This window comes from Fulmarus glacialis, unplaced genomic scaffold (assembly GCF_000690835.1).
Source record: "Fulmarus glacialis isolate BGI_N327 unplaced genomic scaffold, ASM69083v1 scaffold23065, whole genome shotgun sequence".
NCBI classification, from domain to species: domain Eukaryota; kingdom Metazoa; phylum Chordata; class Aves; order Procellariiformes; family Procellariidae; genus Fulmarus; species Fulmarus glacialis.
The window spans coordinates 67,437-79,873 of record NW_009213965.1 but is presented as its reverse complement, the minus strand read 5'-3'; the positions used below and the strand labels follow the sequence as shown (position 1 = coordinate 79,873).

Genomic DNA, 12,437 nt, shown 5'->3' with positions numbered 1-12,437 from the left:
TGAGGAAAAGTGAAAGCTTATTTTTTGAGGGAAAATTTGACCCACAAGCTGTCAATCTTTTTATTTCACCAAGAAGGGCACCGTGTTTAGGAATCAGGAGAGCTGATAGACTCTGACATATTCATTCCTTCGTGTTTTTCTTACTTTTATTGGCTTTCTCTGGCTTACCTGCTTAGGCGTAAACTCTTCTGGGCATGGGCTGTTTTGTTTGTATGGTGCCTCGCACTGTAGCTTCTTGGCTGCTGCAGGCACTGCTATAATACAAGTATTAATATTAATATGTATTGATTGGCTGGCTGTGCTATTCAACTTCGAGAGTCGTTCTGTCTATTGTGCAGTAAGAATAGGAGGCCTGATGCTCTGGCAGCATCTTGATCTCTGTTGAGATGGATTATGGTTTATACATTACTGCTGTTGGCAGCAAGTTATATTCATGGCCTTTGAAAAGACCTAATAATGTGTTTGGAAATATTTCCTAACATAGGTCGTATATTAAAAACAAAGTACCTTAATTATGCTTTGGAAGAGCTATGATTTGTCCATAATAGAAATACTGCATAGTGTGTACACCAACCATGAAATTCTAGTTGAAAGTAAGTCATGACATACTGCAAATAAAATAAGCTTGAAATTCTAGCTGAAAAGAAAACCATAATATAGCAACCCAATTACAGGTAAGAGAGGAGCTGGAGTCTTTGAACATTGTGGGAGTGTTGCAGAATGGATGCAGGTCTACTCACCGATTTCGCAAAGAAATGAGTCTCATTTAGGTGCACAAAAAGACTTACTATCTCAGCAGAAGAAAGTGATTGTTTGAAAGGGTATTTGGAACTGTTTGGCATTTGAAGGATTAGATTGATTCAGATTACACCGTTGATTTAACCAGATTTTTTTTGTCTAGTGTTAGTCTTAACATCTCCAAGACCCATTAACGGACTACAAATAGTTTAACAGAGAGAAATGTAGGACAAAAATAGCAAAGCATGTGCTTTAAGTTGTGGCTAGAGCAGGGGAATTTATTGGTAGAAGAAAGGAGGATTTCATAGTTGTGCCAAATATTCACAGCAATAAATATTTTTTAAAAATCATTGTGTCTGAGCAGCTTCCCAGCTGGCTCCCCTAAAGCAGGCTTAGGGAGCTCACAGTGTCACTGTGAAGTAGGTGAATTTGGGCTGAAATCTGAAAATTCAGTCAAACTGGGTGTGTTGTTGAACTGTACTTGCAGAAAAAACAAACGTGAAAAATCTTATCCAACATACTTGATAAAGTCTGAAATATTTAACAGTTCCAGAAATACAGTTCAAAACAAGCAGATACCCTGGTGCCTGAGCCCCAAGACTACAGATGGCTTCAACTTCTCTTTAGTTGCTCTCAGTGTGACTGTCCCAAGAAGAAATACTCATTTTCACTAATACTATGTGCAGTACAATATAATACAAACTATTCCCAGAAGAAGAGAGAATGTTAAAAGACATCAATAATACGCTATAAAAAACGTGACATGAGAATTAAAAGCATTAGACATTGACTGAGCCCAGAAAATTTGAGTGTAAGAAAATCTGCCTTCACGATCTGCCAGCTAGCGTAGTACATGTGGGTGAAGAAAGACTAACGCACATCTCTGTAACCGTGTTTCATTTATGCTGTTAAAGCATTACTGTGGGCTTCCATTACCGAACATTTAATGGATTTGCACAATAAAACAGTCATTGAGCAAAGCTGGAACTCTCGGCCTTCTGTTCTTTGCTTAAAAGTCCAAACTTTGCAGCACCTCTGGGAAACAAAGTAAAGGCAGCTGGATGAGTTCACGTTAAATTATTAAAAGTTTAAACAGTCCTACTGTAATGAAACTGGTATTGAACTGAGGGGGGGAGATAGATGGAGTCTGGGGGGCATGCGAATAGGGACTTTGTGCTGAAGGGCTAAGAAAAATTGAAACTAAAATATAAAGACAAATACATGAGTGTTTCTATCACGGGAGAAGAGAGTTAACGATGGAATTCAGGAGAGCTCTTTCCGTGTTTAATTTTTATTGTAGAATTATGGAGGAGCACTGCCTTTTCATTTTTAATTTTCGCATATTCTGAAATCCTGTATCCTTTCCCAGGATGATGGCTTGCATCTTGTGTGTTGTGAGTACCTTGTTGAACTGATTGATCAGTGCAGAGAGAGATGCAGGGCATTGTTGGCTTGTTTTCTTTGCAGACTGTTTCTGTTGGCATGCTGCATTGCTTTGCTTGCTTTGGATAAACAAAAGCACTTTCTTGCCTGTTTTTTAACTGAGTCAATTTTCCAACTAAGGAGAGGATTTAATATACGTTTATTCTGAAATATATATGGGAGATGCATGAGAGTACGTTTTCTCTGCAGTCGAACCTAAGGAGTCCCTCATCCTAATGGGACGTAGTTGAAAGTCTGTGAGTTTGACCTCTTTAATGAGATTGCTGGACGGCATTGCATGGAGCACTGTAAAAGGCTTTTGCCTTTTTCGAGCTGTGATGCTATTAAGGTTGCCAGGTCTCAAACAAGCATAAGGGGTAAGTATAGCCATGCTGTGTGGTTGATTGCGTAAAAAATTCTTTTGAGCTTGTGGTTTGAGGGCTGGTGGTCCCGCTGACGGGTAACTCGAGCTTCACCTCCTGTGGTGCCTCTTTCCAGGTTCTCTCGAGTTACTGCCTCATACACGTTGGTTTTAGACCACATTGAAATGGCCACCTCCTGATGGGTGGTGCGTGATGGAAATCCTTTGGACTTGGTCAAATCAGTCGCTGTGTGGGATTTCTTGTTTTTATTGCCCTTTTGGGGGAGACGTAACAGGAACGTGTATAAAACCTTACGTTAAGTGTATGATAGCTTCTAACTTAACTGGGGTGTACAAAGAGGAGTTGTTCTCTCTTCTTATGCAAGCGCTCTATCAATTTGTTGTACATGCAGAGTGATTAGGACAACATAGTATAAAGAACCTCATTAACACATTTTTTACTAGCATAACGTAGTGAAGTTGAAACGCTGCGGTATTTCAGTAGATTATCGCCCAGTGGATGCATCGTAGTGTCGTCTTGTCGCAGCAAGGGGTCCAGGGGTTATTGGAAGAGCGCAATAAGGAAGGAGGAAGGAACGATGCTGAGGTATTACCCAGCTCTTTTTGTACCTGATGTAGTGAAAACAAATCTTCCAAAGCGCTTTGCAAACAGTAGTCTCCACAAAGAAGGAAGGGAGGTAGTGATCTCTTGGGCTGGCTTTCATAAATCACTTCTGAGATGCAACGCCACCCATCCTTGTTCCTCTGCTGCTTCCTAATTTATCTCTTGTTTGTGTGCTAAAGTGTAATATTAGTTCAGAGAGCATATCTACAAATTGCCCACCTTTCTAGTTCCCTTTGGCATATTAAAACAGTCAATCACTGCTCCTCCTCCCCACCACCAGCAGCCATTATTTTCACCATCACTGTTAACAAGTATTTTTCCCCTTCTGTTTCTCTTCACATAGTCCGTGGCATTAGTCCTTTACCTTTCCTTTGTGGCTTGTTTTAATTATTGTAATGCCTGTTTAATGCCATGTCTGTTTTGCCAATGCAGTGGGTTAGCTATCTGACAACTCATTCATGGTTTGTGAGACCTAAAGTCTCGCAAGGGACGTGTGGCTGTGCTAGTAGTTGGAGGTAGCGTGATGTTTACTTCAGGCAAAACTTGTTTGCTCACATGTCTGGTTGGGTGGGGAGGTTTTCTGTTTCCTGCGGAGATGGAGCAGAAACGGTGTGTTGAGCTAGTTTGGAAAGGCTGGAGAATCATTTTAAGTATTTGAATTGATTAGAGTCTTTTTACACAGTTGATGTTAATCAGCAGCTCTCTAGATTGTGATGAGCAGTAATGTTAAGATTTTATATTGGTGGTTATTCTTTTAAAAGATTGAGTAACATTGGCTGTGTGGCTACATTGACTTTTAATGGCCTGTTTTTAAAATTGTAAAAAGAGATTTTGTTTTAATCTACTAAAATATCTTTTTAAATTTTCGTTTGTTCTTGCTGATAACACTTAAAACTTTTGAGATCTGACCTTGCAGGGCTGCTTTATAGCACTATTAGTGCTTCTTACCTAAAATGACTTTGAGGAGTTCAGCATCTTAGCTCTGTGCCTCTGCAGTATAATGACCTACGCAGAATCCTTTTATAGGCAGCCAAAATAAGACTAGTTATCTCTGATCTGTAAACCATTTTTCTCCTATGTAGTAAAACTTTTCTCAAAGGCACTATGTATTGATATTTTCTAATGTTTGGGAGAATTTCTTTAGGTGGTATTGCCCATTCCTCCAAGAGGCCTGAAAGTCTGAAATATTCATTCTTTGCTTGAAGTAAAATTATCTTTATACTTGTACTAATTGACTTTGCTTCTGCCTCAACCAAGAATAACTCTCTCTCTCATCAGCTCTGTGTAAACATTTTGTGTCCAGCACGGGTCTTTATTGAGCATGTGGGAAGCATTTGTTGCCTGTGCTTTGATTATCTCTTGATTACCTCTTAATTATATTGGCAGCATATTGTCAAGTGGAAGGTGAATGCTGTGAAGCGGTGGGACAATGTCTGGGGCAACTAAAACAAGTTGCATCTCTTGAAGCCATAGAAAAAATGCAACAGCCTTATAGTTTATTTTTCCATCTAATTGCAGAGAGTGTTTTCGGTTGAGAACAGCTGCCAGTTAGGCTAATGGGATGGATTTTGCTCGGCAGTTGTTCTAATGGAAGGCTTTGACTCAAAACAGGGTGATTTAAGAACTTACTAGAGCAGGTAACTAAAATACACTGTATTGATTATCACCTATGGCCTTATGTCTGCAAATGTTCCTAGGAGAAGAAAAATTGCTTAGCCTATTGATGTTAACACATGATGGCCACAAGCCATGGAAGAGCAAATGTGTCTGGAGAGTAAATTAGTTTCTTTTGTGTAAAAAAACCCAGCGGGTGGTGGTTGAACTCACTAGCCCTTCAAAGTGCATGAATTTGTATGTTAAAATGAAAAGTGCTTGGAACATCTATGGATAGAGTAGGGATAATCATTTCTGGGGTAAAAAGTAACTGTTTCACTTTTTTAGAGGTGTTTTAGGAACTTTGGAGACCAAATGCATTCATTTTAGTTTGGTCCTCCTTTAGTTTGTGAGCGTTTTGAAGCAGACTGTTAGCACATTTTGTTTGCACTGAATCAGCCACAACAGGTTCCTTGGCCGTGTACGTAATTTACGTGCTGTTACAACTGTAACACTAAAACATTGTGAGTCACAATACTTTAGCCATTAAATAATACAGTAGATAAGTGTAAAAACTGAAATCTTTAAATGTTTTCTCCTCTTCTAGTTTAACGTACATCCCTCCATCCTTAGGGTGAGTCATGTAGAGCCGATCTTTGTAAACAAGGTTGCCACGCAAAACCCAACTCGGGGTTAGATTAATGGAGACCGAGTTACTTTTCTCAGCGATGCGTGCAGTGACACGGTATCTGTGTCGAGGATGCGGAAGAGGAGGATTAGTGTGGTGGTGTAGGTGTATCCATGAGTTGTGAGTTGGAGGGCTTCTCAGCAGGACTGCATCCTCCTGAGCTGATGTGACTTGGGTACAGAGCACGCGAGGTTTTGGATGTGTATAGAGGTGTGTGCTGAAGGATTATGGGTTGGAGCTAATCCAGGATTGAGTTCATTTTTCTAGGTTAAAAAAGAGGTCATCCATTTTTGCATGAGGACGGGTGTATAATAAGAGTTCAGTTCACTCTGGCTTCTTTCTGTGTTACAGAGAGGAGCAGTTTCTGTGAACTTCAGCTAGGGATAGTTTTACCTCGCTCACGTTTTGTTGGGCAGCCTGATGCGATGCTGGACTAGACTTTCTCACTGTTTCTCTGAATAGTTTTCGTATGTTATATCTGCCTTTTAAAAAAAAAGGGAATATTAAGCATTTCTAAGCCAGTCAGACAACACTGCTTTGTCCAGATACTTGTATGATCAGATTAAATTTACCCCGCTGTTACTTATGGATAACTTGTAATGACTTCCCTTTCCTCTTTCACCTTTTTCTCTAGGCAAGCATGGGACCTTGCAGTTGATATTTGCCTTTCCCAATTACCTACAATTATAGAGGAAGGAACTGCCTTTAGGGTAAGTTGGATAGTATCTTGAAATGTTGTGTGCCCAGTTTAACCCGTTATTTGAAACCTCAGTTCAGCGCATCACTTTTGCTTGTTGAGCCTTGAATTGTTGCAGTTTAAGGGTTTATATTTTTTGAAAATTGTAAATGTCTGCTCACCTCACTCAGAGGAATAGATTGAAAATTAGCTTTAAGTTCTTCACTATTGCATGAGATGTCTGATTCAGCCCGCACCTGTTGGTGAGGAAGCAACTCCTACCAGTAGAAATGATGCCCGAGACCTGACTCTGAAAATTTCAGAGCACTCAGTCTTGACTAACTTTTGTATTGTTACAAAAAAAACCTGCAACATGCCAGCATGATTTTTGAAATGAATAACTTTAACGCAAAAATAATCTTAGTGGAGTTATATTTATTTGAAAATAAAATAAAGGTTGAGGGTATGTCCAAAGAGTTTTCTTAAGCATAGTATCATTAATATGAGTCACGGGGGGGTGTCTGTGTGTGTGTGTTCTACTTTAGTTAATCTCAGAGAGCAGAAAAGTAAAATTTTTAATATTATATTTGGCTTAAATTCATCTAATCAGAATGGATTTTTCCTTATATTCTTTTGACATTTCAGGAACGGAAACCTTTAAATAGTAATTACCGTACAACCTCAGATACCCATTCCACTGTGATATTCTCTCTAATTTTACAGTAACATTCTTGCATTTTATTTATGTTGCCAAACTTCCAAAAGGTTTTCTGGCTGCGATTGAGGGTTGTCTCCAAGACCTGAGTACAGGAGGAGAGCTGTGGACTTCTGCGGGGCTGGGGGTTGATAAAGATGCTTTAAGGCTTTTGTCCTCCAGCCCTTTTTTTTCTCCACTGTATGTGCTGTATTTTAAAATTTAAACAAATATGATTTTTCCTTTCCTAGCTTATGTTCATTTTTATTTCAGGTCTTTAACAATGTCAGTGGGTGCTTTTATATTAGTCTTAGACCTCATCTGGGCACTTGCTGTCAAGTGAGTTGAAATTTAGCAATTTTCTGTGTATTTCAGGGATGAGAGGAGGCAAATGCTTGCTAGGGGTTAGACCAAGAGATCAGCAAATAAGACTGGTTATTCTCAACTAGTGATTGATTCAATATAGGGTGGAAGCAATTTACAACCAGGTTTTCAAGCCTGGCAAATGTAATTTCTTGTGTATTTTGACTTGAACTTGAGGTAGGTAGAGCTAACAACGTGCAGTCGCAGCTGGGAGCCGGAATGCTGCGAGTTTCCAAGGTAGCCCGGGCACTAGATGTAAAGGCAGGATCAAGTCCTCTTCTGAGCTCTTCCTTACGCTTTCATTTGAAATGCAGCGTGATTCATACCGTGTAGGTTTGTGCCTGTTCTGTAGAGAGAGGACGGACATTACCCTGTTGAATGTCTCTGTGAGACACCTACAGAAGGAGCATGAAACTTGGCTGTTTGTTTGGGAGGGAGTGGAAGGGGCTTAGCTCTAGACTGTGACAAACGGTTAGAGCAGACAGATGGTTGCACACCTCTGATCTATTCCTTCTGTTCTAATCAACGTTTTACCCTCAAACCTCTTGATTTACGCCCGGCAAGAAGCGTTGTGTATCGGAGAAGGTTTTAGCTGCTGCTGGCCAGCAGTAACCCTGGGAGAAATTGTCGTTCAGTGCAAGGCAGGAGGAAGGGGCGTTGCGTTACTGAGGTTAGTCAGCCTGTTTCATAACTAGGCTGGCAGGAGCAGCAATCGGTGTCTGGGATGTCAAATGCCCGGGTGAGTCACAGGATTACCTGCTGCCGTCCATTTGCCGGCCGTGTTGGCCCCTGCGGGTTTAGAGTCCAATCTGACCCTGGATAAAGCAATTGATAATTTCTCCAGGGCTGTTTTGTTTCAGCAGCACATTATAAACCACGTGCGTCTGACTTCTGCTTATTCTCTAGGTGTTCTTTCCTAGTCAGACCTGGAAAATAAGATAACCTGATGGAGAAGGGCCTGCGGGCTCACAGCGCTCGTACGGGGGGGGGCGGGGGGGCGATTGGGCAGAAGCGGGTTTGTGTTGGTTTACTCTCCCTCCTCCCATCTCTTCCCTGCCTCCTTCCCCCTTGATTTCTGTTTCCCTGTAGATTTCTAACTGGAAGCTGCTGTGTGCTTTGGTACTCCTCATACCTAGCTTGCACCACGTGCTTGGTGTGGTAGATGGCAAAAGGAGCGTTTCTTCAAGCGCTGCGGCGCTGGCAGGGGATGCTGATGTGCCCAGGGACTGTCCGAGTGCGCGCTGCGGGGTAGAGCTTTGGGGAATAAGTGTCACAGTATTGGCCAGTCACCGTTGGTGTTGGGAGACGAGAGACGCTCTGCACACTTGAGCGGGCTCCGGGGACTTAAAACGTGCTGCAAAATGTCAGATCTCGCCAAGTAAACTTCCTGTTTCACCAGCCAGCGTGGTGCACCCCCAAACAATCACGTCTTGTTAGAGTAAGACTGTAGTTATGTCGGATGTTCTTCAAAGTCTGTGATATTTTCTCTGCTTGTATTTGCTGTCCCCTAAACCAGATTCCTTTATGCCTAGAGATACTACAAGCCAGTATCCTTTATATTTACTGGGTGCCATTCAGATGCATTTTGTAAAACAACATATGACTGTAACTGTCTTGAGTACTGTCAAAGTACCAAAGCACAACCGATAGGTATTAGCTGATGTTGGGAGTGCATCCCACCCCTCATCTTTAGTAGGGCACTAGTGTAAAGTCTATTAAATGCTGTAGCACTCTGCATGTTACTTTTATGCTCATTTACCACACTACCAGGATATCTCTAATAAATTAGTAGATTCAATATAGTAAATAGACTTTCTGATTTTTTGCCTGTATGAAGTCCTTTTACTGCATTATGGGTGTCAGAAGTGATGGATAGCGAAATAAAAGGCTTGAATTAAAAAACTGATAAATAGGAGACAGCCTTACAACCCAAACCAGCACATCTGAGTTGCCACCTGTTTGTAGGAGAGGTTTATGGCAGCCAAGGAAGACTGAGACGTGGATGGACATATTTTTCATTGTTGTTGGATTGTATTCACTGTGGACTGGGCAGAGGTAGCACTGAGTGCTGCTACAGGAGTGAAACTACCTCTGCAGAGCAGATAAATCCACTGCTGTTCTATCTGCTTCTCATGTGGAAAAGATTCACCAGATTTCCCTGAGACCTTTTGTGATATCTTTTCCTGTTTCTCTACTCTTTCCTTCTCCTTTTTTCAGACACGTTAGAGAATGCCAGCATATTTAAAGGGAATTGTGTCTGGTCGGTCTTTGGAAAATTTTTATACATTTAAAAAAAACCCAAACAAATGTTTGCCAATTAAAAAGAATTGTTTTTGGAAAAAATAAACTGTGCGAGTCCGTAGGTGCCAAAAGTAGTTGTTTTGCGTGTTTTTTTTTTAAACCAAACTTGGATTCCTGCTCTTGCTCCAACAGCACAGTCCCTTCTTTGCGGAGCAGCTGACGGCTTTCCAGGTGTGGCTGACCATGGGCGTGGAGAACCGCAACCCCCCGGAGCAGCTCCCCATCGTCCTGCAGGTGAGCGGCCGGGGCAGGGGCCTCGGCACCACCGAGGCTTGCGGGAGCTCGGCCACAGCTGACATGGTGTGTTTGTGCGTGTCTCTCCCTGCCCGCCAAGTGCTGTGCTATCAACCAGATGGCGTTTGGGTACATAAATTACGTGGGCTCCTTCAGGATTAATTAGAGCTGATTGCATGTTTGCTAGACCTGTGCAGATGAAGACAAAGTGCTTTTCTTCCCCCATACCTTCGCTCTCCGTTGAGCAAAACTTCGCGCTATAGTCCATTTGCAGCTTCAACAGTATCAGTCTCAGCTGCCTCCTCTTTTGCTCTAAAGTAGCAAAACTTCTTCATGGAGTAGCACATCTTCGTTGTTTTCTCCTGTAGTATCTCCTGTTATATGCCAGCTCTGTCAGGCAGAGACTTTATCTTCTCTCTGTTTTCAACAAGTGGAAGTTACTGCAGTGTAAATAGCTTGGAAATGGCTTCTTTATCTGTCTGGTACAGCCTAGAAAGTGTTCCCTTTAATGTGATGCTGAAATTTTGCTGCAAAACATAGGAACAAGTCTCTGAAGACCATGCCTGGAAGGAGTGTAGAGTTCTGGTAGGCATTTGCTCTGACTAGACAAAGTTCATGTGTATAAAGGAGAAGTAAATCTAGGAGAAACATAACACCTCATTTCAAATAATATTTTATGGCAAGGCACATATTACAATTGTCATCTGCTCTTGCCCTCTCCTTCCCCAGGAGTTTGTATTGACAGAAATATAAACCCTCGTCAAGGTAGCTGTGGTCTCTTCTCTACCAGGCAGCAAAAGTCTTTCTGTTTAAAGGAACACGGTTCCAGTCACTTGTACAAGGATATGTGATTTCTGTCACTAAATGTGAGAAGACTCACATTCCCTCTGTAGCTACCAGCTTGTTTTGTGACTGACAGCACCATCAATCTCTGTAAGTCCAAATCTTAATTTCCCTGAGCCTCCCAAGCCTTGAGAGATCAGTTGGATAAACAGACGTATGGTTTATCTCTGTCACTGCAATGGGAGAAGGCAGGCTTCTACTCTAGCACCAACTTTGCTGCTTTCCAGTGAATTATTTGGCACCAGAGGGCTCTGCAGGTAGCTTAACCTTGCAGTAGAATTGAGAGGTCACCTGGCAAAGGAACCTGCTTTCCTTCCTGGAGCAAAAATGAGCTAGGATAATGTAATTATTCTTATAATTAAAGCATATTCATTGTATAGTGGAGTAAGATTGCTTGTTAACAGGTTTGAGATACTTTGAATCAGAGACCAACTGATTAAGAGAGGGAAGGAAATGCATTTCAGACCCCTTTTGAGTGTCTTGTTGCTTTGACCCCTTGGGAGTGCTTAGACTATGCTGCTGTAGCCTAACAGAGGTCGATTCTGTTTTCCCATTTTAGATGCGCCCCTGGGGAAGGAAGTTAAGTGCCAGGGGCATGACACCAGCCACGCAAAGCTTAGATTTGTCAAGGACAGGCCTTTGTAAATGGTCTTTTATTGACTTCAAGAAGTTGCTTTCCATTTTGAATTCTTGCTGTGCATGGGGCAGATCAGGCACAGATGGCTTCCTGGTGCAGAGAGAGAGAAGTCATCAAAGAGGAGTTAGCATACGCAGAGCCTGAACGAGTAGCAGATGCTTGCTCCTTGTGGAGGTACTCCTGCCATGCGATCTCCAGTGCATATAGACAAGAGCAGCACGAGCTCCACAGAAAGCCCTGGGGAGACCACTGCTGCAGTCCCCTTCTTCCATGCTGCATTTGTTAGATTCCTACCAAAATGTGGACTGTTACTTCTAAATTATCCTCTTGTGTGTGTGGACATAATTAGCTTCCCTATCTTCTGTTTAGGAATAATGATGGACGAATGTCAGGGAGGGATGTGATGCAGTGCTGTGTGCATATAGTGGCACAGTATAGCAATTTCATAATTTCACTAAAAGTTCATAAATTATGCATAGACTCCCCACATCCTCATACAAGTCTCTTAGAATTTGTGTCAGTTTTGCCTTCAGGTGATTGTGCAAATCAGTTTGGGAAGTGGGAATATAAAAACCTGAAAGAGACTGATGGCTTTTTTTGTTTTTGAAAATAATGAAATGGTGTCCTGGAAAGAATAAGACACGTTTTGATTCAGTTAAAGGTTCTTTTGGGATGCTAGCAGTGTTGACATGTGGTTTTGTATCTTCACCTGGAAATCCTTTTCAATTACATTAATTTTTTTTCCCCCAGTGATGACAGAATTTGTGGATTTACTTGTTTTTTTCTGAAGGTCAGATAATAACAGTATTGTCAGATTTGTATGCCTCCCATGTCTGTGTAAGCACCTGGCACCTAACATGTTCCTGCCTGTTGTTTCATCTGCCCCAGCTTCTACCATGCCCTGGTTTCTATTGCTGCTTTAATCTCAGACAGCTGCCCCTGTTATTCCTGTGCTGGGCACCTTTAAAGCACATGGTTAATCGTGCCAAGTTCTGTAGGTTCAATAGGCTGGTGCCAAATAGGGCAGGATGAACAAAATCCTTTCTCTTATGACCTGTCCTGAGACCTGAGCTCCGATATTCAGAGGTGAAACACACTCTCCCTTGTAACCATCTTTTTCTACTGGACTTTCTCTGCACTACTTCAGTACCTCGTATCAGTTGTCCATAGTATGAGGCACGAACCAAGTAACGTAGTTATTCTTCAATATTAAACATGAAAAATAATTGAATTTGAATATGCAGTGTGGAAAAACACTGAGA

The 12,437-nt window shown here is 41.7% G+C and overlaps 1 protein-coding gene across 1 annotated transcript in view; it reads left to right on the top strand.

Annotated features, from left to right (window-relative positions):
• Positions 1 to 12,437, top strand: part of RPTOR (regulatory associated protein of MTOR, complex 1) — a 143,043-nt gene that overhangs the window by 66,211 nt on the left and 64,395 nt on the right. Inside the window, 2 exon segments of the mRNA XM_009578393.1 lie at positions 6,062 to 6,137; positions 9,594 to 9,695. Of these exon segments, the coding sequence (XP_009576688.1) occupies positions 6,062 to 6,137; positions 9,594 to 9,695 (178 nt within the window).